A 13883-nucleotide genomic window follows, 5' to 3' on the forward strand; every position below is an offset into this window, starting at 1 on the left:
ACCTTTAATGCTGACAACTCCTCTTTTCGATGGAGATGGATTTTTTGTTGTTGTTGTTCTCCGTACCCTGCAGCCAGATTCAAAGTGGTCACCTGCTTATTTAAAACACCAGCAGCTGACAACACCACATGCATCACATCTCCTTTTTCAAACAAAGGTGAGGCCGGGACAAACAGGACAAACTTTGGAGTTTCGCTGCATTGAAGGGAGGTGATAATTAACATTAATATGTACAGCTGGCTCTTTATACAACTCTCGCCGTGCTGCCTTTGGTGTCCTGTTGAGAGGGTGTCTAAGCAGTGCACCATCAATGGCAGGGAACAAAGCCAGAGAAAATATCAAGTCTTTTTCCACAACTGCCTGTTTGCCTTGCACTGCCTTAAGATTAATCTAATTTGGTCTTTATTGAGAAATGGGTAAGAGCAGTTTTGTTTTATTTATGTATGTTTTTTCCTCCTCTGCTCCTTTCCTTTGTTGCTTCTCCTCGTCTGCCTCTGACAAAAGACAGCCAGCCTGCCAAGCCCGGTGTTGCTCTGGGACGGACCTGTCAATCACTCCTGACGGCACCCTGACAACATGTACGTTAAAATTTCAAACGGGACTCAAAGGCGGCGCGTGACAGCAGAGCCTTTGAAAGTGGCTGTAGCGCGCGGCGACAGCCAGAGGAGTACGGGTGGAAAACAAACTAGAAAACAACAGTGCGGAGGGAGAAGAGAGAGAGAGTCGGAGACGGAGAGGGAAAGGGAAGGAAAAAAAACAAAAGTTAAAAGCAAAACTCTGAAGAATGTGGGTCTTGATGATGGGAATTGGCATTAGATTCTCCCTTGGTGTATCATTGTTTTTTAATTTGGTTGAAACTCCCTTGAGTGGAGAATTCGGTCTTCCAGGGACTCAGCAGAAGGCCTCGCTCTCGCCGCAGTCCAGGGACAGCGGCGGCAATCTCCTGCTCCTCTGAGGCGTCACTCAGATCAAGTCAAGCCTCCCATGCATCTCACTACCCGATCCTTCAACACAAAACAACTGCTCACGAATGTTAATAACATTCTTGATTCCATCTCGCACACCTTCGCTTCGTGGCTGTGCAATTTATTCCCGGTAGAAATGTGAACCGGCGCTCTCCACTGAGATAAGCCTTTTCTGTAGAATTCATAAATCTAAGATTTGTAGCTTCCAATACCAACAAGGAAATGGACAACTAAATAGAGAGTCTGCTGTCCTGAATGTTGGAGCACGAATTGTCTTGTTGCTCCGCAGACATTTTCCTATGAGTGGCACATGTGCGTGTTATTTGCGCGCACATGCTTGAGGATGTTCTTTCAAATGATCACCCGGCACAGCACAGACACAGACTGCCGTCACCTGTTAAACATGGCTAAATGAACAGTGTAAATGGGGGGGCGGGAGGGGGGCAACAAAAAGGCCGGGCTGTGCCAGACCCTATGGGAGAACTGCCATCTCTGCAGTCCTGCAGTCTGTGCACTGATCCTTCAGTCAGCATCCACATCTGCAGTTCAAAAACACACACTGGCTTGAAACTGCTACAAAGCCAACTGTTCATTGTCTATATGGGACTTTGTGCGACCGTGCTATGCGTGCATGTGTGTGTGTGTGTGCGTGTACATGCATATGTGTGACGAGTCTAAGTTTGTTTGAAACTAGAATTCTAAAATCGACTCTTTCGCTGTATGTGTGTGTGTGTGTGTGTGTGTGTGTGTGTGTGTATTTTGAAACAAACATGTGTGTTGCTTGTACAAACAAGTGGCCAAGCAGCATGTGTGCTGGGACACAGGTTATGCCAGCCTGTTAGTGATTTTTCCCTCAATTTCTTTTCTTTTTTTATTTTGTACTTCTCCCTGGGTGAAACTATGTCTAAACACTGATAGGCTTCAGTTCAGACAGGAGCTATGGCACTGACACACACACACACACACACACACACACACACACACACACACACACACACACGAGCGACGCACCACCTGAATTTGTGCCATTGTCGTATCTATATACGTGAGCTTACTTACAAATGTATACATCCAAGCAAACACACACACAGACACACACAGACACACACAGACACACACACACACACACACACACACACACACACACACACACACACACACACACACACACACACACAGACACACACACACACTGCTCAGAGATGGCTGTGCTATAAAGAACTTAAACCAGCCATCCTGCAGAAATGCAATGCTTTGGCTTGTAGTGCCCTCTAGTGCTGGGAACTACCTGGAAAACTACTTGGGACGTGTTGTAAAACTGTGAGCGATTGAAATGTTTTAGAAGTATTAAAAAGAACAACAAGATATTTTTGAGCAACTTATGCAAAGAAGCTGTTTAGAAATGAGTTTAATTTGAACTTAAAGGTGGATTTCTATACAAATACTGAAGGATTTTGATGAGAGTAAGTGGGAAGGAACTTGTTTCAGAGAACAATAAATTCATCTCATAAACAATTAAAATAATCATATATACATTGCAAACTCTGCTGTGGGCATTTCTGCAGTTCAAAAGAATCAAACATTTAATTCCACTGATCATTTTTCATACATGATATACTTTTTAGTTTCATGGCTTTAACTAATTCTATTTAGAAATATTTTATACACATATTTTCGATTTGTCAACATCAAGGACATTACTAAAATAATTACCCCGTATGTAAAATGTGAGCGTGAATTAGTTTTTTTCATGTAAAAAGTTGCTATTCTAAAGAATATGTTCTTTACACAAAGCTGGCTGTGTGAAGATCACATTACAACACTAATACAAGCCTGTAAGTCCCATTAAAATGCTCCATAATGAGATAAATCTAACACATTCACATGAAGACAAATATTGTATTTATATTTTAAAAGCGATACTATTGCAGCACTAAGTTCATTACAACATGTTCTAAATCATTTTTCTTTATTCTTAAGAACTTAACAGCTGCAACAACATTTTAAAATACATTTTCACTTTCTTTGTTTCGTGTAGTTTCAGCTGACAGTAATAACTCTTCTTCTGATCAAACTGAATCTCAAAAGATTTAAAGAACATAAATGTTTCGGGTAAGTTTCAAAACAGTGATATCTAAATACATGGTTAAACTCCCAACAATTACAAGAGTTGGTTTTAACTGGGTCTTATGGGAAAGAGATTGAAGACTCATATTATGAGCGTTACTGTGTGCTCATAAGCAAACGAGTGCTTCTGGACAAAAAAAATGCATCCCGGTATTATGCTCTCTCTTTTGTATTATTAATGTGGAGCACAGGAAAGGCCTTTGAAAGACTGGTAACATTATTAAGGTGCCACGCACTACAAACAAGAGCTTTGGCATAAAATGTGACTTTCATGTAACGAAGATCACACCTTTTTTTCTTCCACGTGCTTATCCCCTCAAATGATTAATTCCTTCAATCGATCATGTTTATTGTACATAATTTTGCAAAAGAGTCGTTTTTATTTCATGAAACATAATGAAACAGTTTCCCCTGTGAAAATACTGTACATATTTAGATAAAACAATAGTGAAGACTGTTAGATACAAAACTTCTTCTTCTTTTTTTTTTTATATCTGAACATATTCCTTTTAGTAGAGAAATAAAACACTACACATAAAAAACAATTAGAAATTCAGTCTGAAGTAAAAAATAAATCCCAAAATAAAATAAATCTTGATACATTTAACTAAAAGCAATAAAACATAAAACATATTTAGGGCAGCTAAGGTCACTTTCTTTGAGCAATCGGGTGTTCCACGTGAGGACACTGCGTCTCATCTGCTGCTTAATTTAATATAATAAGGAGGTTTTTTTTGTAAATCATATGCGTGTATATTTTGTGCATGCATGATAGAGCCAGCAGAGGTGGGATTTGAGAGGCACCTCAAAGCTATGATTATCCTGAGTGTCTCTGCCCAATAATGTTACCTGCTGGGACAGCAGCACTGCTCCTCTAAATAAATTGCAAGTGGCCTTGGGCAATAAGAGGAACCCTCCTTTGATCTGCCTGACTGCCAACCAGGAAAATGTGCAGGCAGTCAATCAAGCTCTTAAGGCTTTGCAACAATGGAGCCGACCCCAGTTTATTATTTATTTTTTAAATTGATGTATTTCATTATCACAAGGTGTCTACTTGCTGGGTAGGGAAGGAGGGGAGAAGGAGGGGAGGAGGAGGGGTGTGGGGGGGGGGGGGGGGGGCAACATGATCAATAATTGATATGCGGTGTGAAAACGCTGATTTGCCGCCTCTCCTCTGGTGCACTTGTCACTAGCTGTTGTCAGAACACATTTGCTTTGATGACAAATTTGAAGAAGTGAACAACAGCATAGCATCTGATTACAAATTTAGTGAGTGGTGAAAGGCAGCGGCCCCTTCTCGCCGAGGCTCTGTTTGTTCAGGGCGCTCAGGAGGGTTTGACTACCGGGCTCTGAGGTGAGTTACAGTCTTGTAAGCACAGAGATGAGAAGGGGGTTGAACTTTTTTTGTCATGTGTCAGTAAACAGCGTGACTTGTTTGAAAGGCACCTGGATTACAGGGTGAAAAGTTGCTCTTTAAACCTTTAAAGCTTTAGGGCATGGGAGACACGCCACGTCAAAACAGAGTGCGGAGATGAGGAGTGAGAGCAACTAAAAGCCATCACTTCCCCTCGTGTGCCTGCTGAAAGGAGGAAGGACTTGTCCTGCTTTTCACAGAGTTTGGGTCACACTGTGTGGGAGAGCATCTCAAATCGATTTAGTCAAATAAAGCGAGATGCTTGAGTGATTTGAACAGTCCGTGTTCCCTGAAAGACAGCCTGTACTTGCGTGACGGAAATAGTAAACAAGAGCACGCTTTTTTCCTTCATAGTTAAATGATCACCTGCGGGTCATCTGACTCCAAAAAAAAAAAAGCAAAATCTTTATGGTGATTGCATTGCTAAGAGTAGTTCTTAATTAGCCTAAATGTCTTTTTGTTAATTACATGTACAGAGTGGAGATTTAGCACAAACTTTCAAACTAAATCCTGATGGGGAAACGGTTCAACACAAAAAAAAACAACCTCTCAAAGCAGCGAAAACAAACAACATATCAACAACTCAACATAATTGACAGCTGCATCCATTTGCTCGGTCCAAGCCCCCTCCTCCTGCTTTTTCCACTCTGTTCTTCCAACACCATTTCCTCTTTTAATTATCCCCCAGCAAAAAGATGGAGCACATCAGACGCATCGCGGTAAATCCTGGCCCTGGCACGGGCTCATAGTGGCTCCTGCGTCTGGCAATCCCGATAGAGCCTGTGCGCTGGCAGTGACAAGAGAGGGAGGATGCCTGGAGATTTTCTGACAGAAAAAATGGAGAGGATGATCTCTCAGCAAAAGAGAGGTCCTCATTCTACTCCCGGCGTGGGAGGCATTTTGGCAAGCGCTTTCCGATCATACCACATTTTCAGCACCAGATTAGCCAGTTCTCAGGAGCAAAACTCACATAGACCCCCTTGTTTACACCTCAGTACCACAGTGTTTCTGTAATGACTGTTCAGTAAAAGAGCACATTGGAGGCACTGCAAGCACGGCTGCTCTCCTATCTCTGCCTACAACATTTTGGGGGTGAGACTTATTGTATATAGCAGGGTCAGAGAGACCATGGTTTGGATTAAGGGAATATGATTTGTTTTGAATTGAAAGAAGTCTCCTCTGACCTGAAATGTGTTTTACTGAGTGAATTGCACATTCACATTCTAATTAGGTATCAGCTACGCGGATGGGGTTTTTCTTTTGGAAGCCGGATAGATGAAAAAGGTTGCAAGTTAACTAGTGCCGGGGCTGCTATCTGTCAAAGTTTCTCCCATCTCTGTGGGGTGCACATCAATCACCGAGGTCCCCAACTGACAGTCATTCTGCGGGCTAATAGTGTCGTCATCTCCCACGCGATTACACAGATTGCACAATGAGATCCTCGGACACAATGGAGCTGCAAATATAGCCCCCCACTCTGTTCCCCTCTCCTTTCCTTTTCTTCCATCATTCTGAGATGAAGAGTGGAATGCTCCACAGCGGGTAGCTTTCTTCTCCTCCGGGGGGAACTGAGAAAGCAGGCAAGGGCCTCTGTGATGTTACTTTCCCTTCAGGGTGGGGAGGAGATGTCTTGTAGCGCAGCTAAAGATGATCATTTGAGAGCCTGTGAAACAAGGTTCCCCTCTGGAAGCCAGAGAGACGTGGAGAGAGCCAAGGTCCCAACTAATGAGTTAGGGTTAGCTGATGTTCCTCCGTGATGAAAACAAGAACAATGACAATGAGTCAGTTTTATTCCTGGTTTAGACATTGTATTGCACCTCTGTTACATGTGCTTCTCTGAATTCAGAGGTCAGAGGTCACGCTGAGCAGGAGCCTTCGAGGAGGTAGAGTCCCGCTCAAAGACACCTCAGAAAAGGGAAGACTCGCTACTGTGCCATGCAGCGCTGGAACACATGCTATCCAGCCGGAGTACTGCCTGTCATTCTGTTACCTTCTTGCATCAAGACAGAGTACAAAGGTTTTACGTTTAATAGGCCCGATGAAGGAAATTAATAATCTGAGAATGAACATATGAGGGAAATCTAAACATTTGTTTCTTATATGTTCTGATAGAACCTCTGCGCCGGAGTAAATATTTACTCGACAAACTCACAAAACAAAACAACATCCCATCTGATAATCTGCCACAATTACGCGGCACACTGTGATGAAAGGATATCAATGATCTACTTATGTCATAGAAAAAGAGTGCAGCTTCAAACATGAAAGCTATTGAAGCCTATGAGAGTTTCAAGTCAATGAATGATCAAAGGAGCAAAAGCTTATCAACGCTGTTCCTTAACACCGAAACAGCATCATATGGCTCTGGATGTGCTTCCACACTCGCGGTGTTTTTGCTCAGGAACATAATGGCTATTGTGCTTTCTGAAACCATTTGCCTTTTTTAGACAGTTGAAGCTGCAAAAAGTGCACAAAGTGGAACGGGGGCACGAGCCCTTTATCCCGATGAAAGGCTAAAGGATGAGACTGACCTTTCTGGCATCAGCTGGGCTTTGGGAACACAATACATGGCGGCAACTCTTTCTGGCCTTTTCCTCTTCAGCTTTGGGCTATGCTTACAAGCCAAAGACTCAAGTCCAAACATCTATCATTTTATACAAAGACTCAAACACACAGATGCCCCAAACCCCTCCTTTTATATCACACAAACACACGCACACTGAGCAGTTCTGTCTGTACATCTGCAAACAGGCCAGTCTCGTCTGGCATCATAGTACAACTGCAGGCTATGGAAGCAAAAAGAGGCAACATATCACTGTAGATTACATCAACACAAACGCTTGACTCAGTCCACAGTATCAAAACCATTTTCCTTTAACAGGAATTGAATAACAATTACATTGTGACCTGCACGCACTGAGGGAACATACCAATCCGAGCTCACTTCAACTGGGACTGACTGAAAAGTAACTATGTTCCAATTTTCCACGCTAGCAACATATGAAATGAAATCCTGACACGGTTAAGTACTAGTTTAGAGCGTGCCCCCCAGAAATGACCTCACCCACTGTACTATTTTAAAGCTTTGTTGTTGGGGGGCCACGTACCTAACGGGCCTTTGTGTGATATTTCAAAAGGCTGCATCACCAGGTCATGGCAGAACAAGGGTCATACAAACAGAGAATAGCACTTGTGTTTTTGGTTTTTGGGGAGTAGGGGGTTGTCAATTCTATAGGTAAACTCTAGCAGACAGGAGATAAGGTAACCGTGGGCTGCCAGACAAAGGGAACAGTGGTTGGCATCTGAAAAGGTAAAGAGTAGTACTGCAGTCCCTGACGTGTCAGAGGCCTCATCGTCAGTGGGAGAGTATAAAAGGACCTGTAAGTGTGTCTAGGTCTATGGTGCGCTACACATCCACAACACTACAACCATGGGAAAGGTATGAGCTCACATGCAATACAGCAACAGCTTTGACGGAGTGGTAAAGAAGGAAAATGTCAGGATTTGGGAACATGTGTCAAATAGTATAACAGGGAAAGAAAATGCAGCAACGGGCAAAGAGAGTAACTCAAAAAGTCCTCATTCGAGTGAAAATATTAGATACAAAAAAATAGAGCGGACTGCTACCTGTCGACAATTTATTTTTGAGGGTAAAAAAACACTCATAGGTGTTTAAAAGGGAAGCGTCAATGGAGATCAACAATTATATGGTATCCACATATGACAGATTAATTGTATTTGTGTGACAGTAACAACAAAGTTGACTGTGTTCACATTGGCTAAGCTTATAATGAGTTTAAAAAAAAAAAAAAAAGAAGTCAGCTGAAACAATAGTTTCAATTGCCTTGATTTTCACCTGTCAAGCTCTGAAAATAATATACAAGTGTTCAGCAGACAGGCGAGGCTTGTACACTCGGCAGGACTCATAAAAAAGTAATGGAGTTTGTTCAAGGGAGAGCAGTGTCCCCTGCAGCCCATTCAAGAGTATTGCAGCGAGTAGATCTATATGCCTAACATTAACCTGCATGACGTATGCTTCTCTCTCCTCTTCAAGATTATCTTCTACGAAGGCCGCAACTTCCAGGGCCGCCACTGGGAGTGCAGCAGTGACTGCATGGACACCTTCAAGCACTTCAACTGCTGCAACTCCATCCGCGTCAGCGGTGGTCACTGGGTGGCCTACGAGAAGCCTCACTACATGGGTTACCAGTACATCATGGGCCCCGGCGAGTACGCCGACTACCACTCCTGGATGGGCTTCAACAACTGTGTTCGCTCCTGCCAGATGTACCCCCCTGTAAGTCAATCAAACAGACAGATAGGATTGGTATTCCTCTCCCCTCCCCCTCTCACCTTGTGCATCAAAGAAATGAATGTCAATCACTGGGCTTTTGATGTCATTAACAGAAAACTCAGGCAGGTCAGAACATAAAAGTCTCTGTTGCAAGGCCCACAAGGAGACCCAGTCAGCCTTTAAAAGAGAATATGATACACCCCCCCATAAGACTTGGCGCCTTCATTCTAATTCTGTTAGTCACATTGAGTCTTTCTGGCAGTTAAGTGAGGGGAAAAAATGTATTCTGTCATGCTCCAAAAGAGTTGGTACTCATTCTCATCCGTAGTAAGTCAGTATGTAAATAAGTGTACAAGTAGTCTCCTGAATTTAAAGTTAAAGATATCAACTCAGGGCTGAAAGCTCGACCAAATAGCTCTCAGGTTCACGCCAAAAATAGTGATAATAATCGTGTTCTGATTTCTTTGACGCACAGTATAGAGGAGCCTACAAGATGAGGATCTACAACAGGCCTGACATGATGGGACACACGATGGAGTTCATGGACGACTGCCCCAACCTGTACGACCGCTTCCGCTACCGTGACATTTACTCCTGCAACATCACGGAGGGTTTCTGGATCTTCTATGAGCACCCTAACTACAGGGGACGCCAGTATTTCCTGCGCCCCGGAGAGTACAGGGCCTGCGGTGACTGGGGCTGCCACAACCCCATGGTGGGCTCATTCAGGAGGATGAGGACTGTCATGTAATCTTTACCCATGTGCAACTCAAATTAAAAACTTGATTTTCAAATAACTAGGTGCTTTGTGAACTCATTTGAACAAATCCATGCATTGTGCAGATTGTATCGTGGTGTAGAATAGGACCATGAAGCAGCAACGTGCTGCTTCATGCAAAAAGTTAAATCTAAGTAAGATGAAATATCTTAAATCAAGGCATTAGACGCTTGTTTTTTGATCGACAAGATATTTCTTCTTATCAGGCAGTTTTTATTTTAGAGCATTTCACTTGTTTCAAGAAGTCTTGGCAAGTCACATTTTCCTGTTCTGTTGGCAGATAATTTGTCTAATTTCAAGTAATATTTCCCTCATTTTATTCCTTTTTTTTCTTGTTTTTGGAAGCTGAATTTTTGCAGTGTACCCACTGAAACCAACCCAACCTTTTCTTTTTGCTGCCCTGCCTATCCTCACAGTCTGCATGCAGGTTTCTGGCATTCATGCCAATAAAGGCAGATGTTGCAACTCTTATTGTAGCCCTTTGAGAAAGTGCAGTTGTACAGTATTTTCCATGGACAGACGTGGCTTTGACAGAGACAAAGCGGCTGCTGCAGCTCACCAGTCCTATAGTGTTCTGCAGTCTGTGCTGACACGGCAAAGCTTTGTTTCACATTTGCAAAGCCCTGATCCCAGCAGGGTCTATAAAGAGGTCTGGTACAGCCCGACATCTGGTCTGGACAGAACTTGACACAGTTACAATGGGCAAGGTAAGCGTGCAATTTCAAATCTATGCAGCAAAAGCAACTCAAATGTTGCGTTATGTGTAGCATGTTGATTTTTTTTTTTAATCTAAAGTGTAAATAAAGGCTACACATGTTATTTTGTCAAGTGAAAGGGGACTTAACCTTGTGTGGGAATAATTGTCACTAGTATTAAAGGATTGTTTATCATATTTTCATATAGAACAAAAATGAAAGCTAGAAATGGCAAACAATCGACTTAGTTGGCTCTACTTAATTAAATTATGCCTTTGCGATAGTAAAACATTGCAATTATTCAACTGAACTTGGAGTTCTAATTTGTGTAAAAAAAAGAAAAATAGGCCAAGGTCTTTATGAAAATATACCACATGCTGTTCAGTATTTTTATCAAACTTTGTCTGGTATAGTATTCGAGACATTTCTTCATACTCCCTTAAGCTTAACATTGTTCACTTGCCATTATTGTACAGGAACTTTGTTTGACAAAGCTTACTTGCAAAACCTGGCTGAGAATCCCAAATGGTATGGTTATGAATCCAAATGAGACTAAAAGTCAGCTTTGTTGAAGAGTCTGGAGAGTTTGGAAAAGAGGTAACTAGTCATCACTTGACATAACCCCCGCGGTGACAACGTCCACCCATCCCTCGCCTGCAGGTTATCTTCTACGAAGAAAAGAACTTCCAGGGTCGTCACTATGAGTGCAGTAGTGACTGTCCCGAGATGCAAAACCACTTCAGCCGCTGTAACTCGATAAAGGTGAACAGCGGTTGCTGGGTGGCATATGAGAAGCCCAATTATGGCGGCTACCAGTACATGCTGAACAAGGGCGAGTACCCCGACTACCAGCGCTGGGCCGGCTTCAATGACTGCATCCGCTCCTGCCGTTTGGTGCCACCTGTGAGTTTTATCTGATGCCCGACCCTGTTTGCAGCAATGCTCTCACTAAGCCTGTCCTTACTGTTTTCACCACTCTGTTACATTATCCGAGGCCATTTTAAAGCATCTGTTTGTAGTTTAACCTATAATTGAAGTTAAAAAAAAAACACGTGTGAGAAGAAAAAGAAACATATAGACTGTGTCATTGGTCATTATTCTACTGTGTTAATATAACGTTGAATAAATGCTTATGGTCAATGACAGTATCATAATGTCATCCCTAGTATAACGGGAACTACAGGATGAAGATCTTTGAGCGGTCTGACTTTGGGGGTCAGAATCTGGAGCTGATGGAGGACTGCCCGGATCTGAACGAGCGTTTCCACACCCGTGACATCTCCTCTGTCAATGTCATGGAGGGCTACTGGATTCTGCACGAACACCCCAATTACAGAGGGCGCCAGTATTTCCTGCGTCCTGGAGAGTACAGGAGGCACATCGAGTGGGGGAGCAACAGCCCTACCATCGGCTCTCTGAGACGCATCACTGAGCTCGACTGATTCCCATCTTCTTCTTTTTTTGTTTACCCTGATTGAGCCGCACTGCTAAACATCCCACCTTCTTGTTCCCTTAATGCTAGCACTGTTTCAGTGAGGTCTCAACACCGTGGTGTCCAAACCCCCCCGAATCTATGATGGAGGGTTTTAGTGTGTATGATGTTGGGTTCTGGTTTTGTTGGGTTGCTGTGCATTGTTGGGTAAAGTTCCCCCCCCCCCAAACTCAGTGCTCAAGCAATGCCCAATAAATAGTGATGATCTTTTTTGCTTTGGTCGTCCCAGAGCAAAATGGTTTGCCCCGCCGGTCCCCAACCTCCTGTCCTACTGGAATGACAATAAAAGAAAACTTGATGAAAGTCAACTAAAGGGAGTCTTTGTTCATTTTCTATTGGCTACTACAGCTGACACTATAAAAAGATCAGGGGGATATGACTTTTCATAAATCTGAGGAATATTTCTCTCTTTTGTATGGTGATTGAACTTAGTTTCATCAGGCCACAGAGTTAGATCGAAATGTAACCACCGACATCCTAGTCCACGAGTTTCTACAGTTTGCCGTGCTATTGTCATTCCACATACACAAAGGAAAATTATCAAGGAAACAGAAGCTTATTCTTTGAAGTTCAATATTAAAGACCAAAAAAGGGTATCTGAGGATGGGCATGTAGAAGTCTTTATGAGATCACATGGTACAGAGTAAGCGCGTTGGGTCCATGAAAGATGCCCATATTAGATCCACATCACAGAGCCAGTGCCAACTCAAAGAGTTGGAGTCAAAGTGGTCTGGTATTAGCCCCGAGCATCAAGCTCTCTCAGAACAAAAAACAAAACCCAGTCCGCATCCCTGCTCATGCATTTTTCATCAGCCCAAGATACTGAACCCTTTCAGAAATAAATATCAATTATTGAAATTGTTAATTAGACGCTGCGTAATTGGCAAAGATGAATAAATAACTTTGACCATTAATTATTGATTAAAAAAAAAATTTAAGCCCAGTGGGGAGTGCATTTGAGTGTCTCTTAAGATCAAGCACAACAAGAAATGTGAGTTTTGGCCTTGAGTAATGTCCAATTAAAGGATTGTCGGCTTTGCTGTACAAGTCCAGTGATTTGCCCTCATCATTCGTTTTATATCTGTGGACAACATCAACAGGGTGCAACATGGGAACTGATCAGTTGGGGTCTGGGAGCAAAGCCAGATAAGAGATGAGAGGCTGCCAGTTCTCAGCCATAAATAGAAGTTAATCTAAGGTCATAAAAGGGCACAGTCTCCAAATATTAACCAAATTCAGGAAGTAAGCACTTAAAACCTGCACAGATCTACAGAAAACAGGTGGTTTAGAGTTCATGGTTACAACCCTGCAAAAGCCAATAACCTGAAATCTCTGCAAACAGCCTGGCTTAAATGTTCAGTCAGGTTGCACAATCTAATAGTTCTACTGCCTTTTCCCCTTATAGCATCAAAGCAATCGGTCCTAAGTTCAGTTTTTAGGAGACACAAGTTGGTACATCAGCAGAGGACAGAACCGGGCAACATAAAATAAGTTGTTGACTTGGAGTCAAACCGGGAGTATGAGTCACTTTGGGAACAATTCATCTGGGAATTTAGAGAATCCACCACACAGGGTTGCATCTACTGACAGTAAACAATAAGTTCAATGCAAAATCCAAAACTCAACTCCAAAAAATAATGCAGACATTTCAGTCAGTAACTTGACAATGTAACATCTCACATCACAACACAACACTCATCAGCGTCATGTTATTACTTAGGAAACTGGTTAATAAAGCAACTGGCTATGTGATCGTGAATAGCTAGCGTTAATGGAGCAAACAACTTTGATGCAATATTGTAAAATACAACTATATAACACACCGTGCACGAAACGCAAAACTCAATGTCCCTGGATTGTTCCTTCTCTACCTCAAGTCATTTAGATGATATTTTCAATCGCTTCAAACATAAAAAGGACAAAAGAGTGAGATCCGAGTTTTGTCTCCCTCTTCATCTCTGAACCCTTTGGACTTGGTGATGGGAAGCTGATTGAAGGGTAAGTAGTGCGTTTTAGAGAATGAATTCTTTAGATGCTGGAAAAGAGAAAGAAAACGCAAGAAACAGAGAAACCCAGAACACAAGCCTGTGATTCCATTATTAGTCTCAGTTCTTCTTC

The 13883-nt window shown here is 42.5% G+C and overlaps 2 protein-coding genes across 2 annotated transcripts; both read left to right on the top strand.

The window, feature by feature from the left end:
• Positions 1 to 7936: 7936 nt before the first annotated feature.
• On the top strand, positions 7937 to 9551 carry crygmxl2 (crystallin, gamma MX, like 2). The gene is made up of 3 exons (XM_068583454.1): positions 7937 to 7945; positions 8507 to 8803; positions 9276 to 9551. The coding sequence occupies exons 1-3, from the start codon at positions 7937 to 7939 to the stop codon at positions 9549 to 9551; spliced, it is 582 nt and encodes a 193-aa protein (XP_068439555.1).
• A 725-nt stretch (positions 9552 to 10276) lies between these two features.
• Positions 10277 to 11715, top strand: crygmx (crystallin, gamma MX). The gene is made up of 3 exons (XM_068583166.1): positions 10277 to 10285; positions 10934 to 11176; positions 11440 to 11715. The coding sequence occupies exons 1-3, from the start codon at positions 10277 to 10279 to the stop codon at positions 11713 to 11715; spliced, it is 528 nt and encodes a 175-aa protein (XP_068439267.1).
• The last annotated feature ends 2168 nt before the right edge of the window (positions 11716 to 13883 follow it).

This window comes from Clinocottus analis, unplaced genomic scaffold (assembly GCF_023055335.1).
Source record: "Clinocottus analis isolate CAN_PGR_092001 unplaced genomic scaffold, fCliAna1.0.p SCAF_19, whole genome shotgun sequence".
In the NCBI taxonomy this organism is placed as follows: domain Eukaryota; kingdom Metazoa; phylum Chordata; class Actinopteri; order Perciformes; family Cottidae; genus Clinocottus; species Clinocottus analis.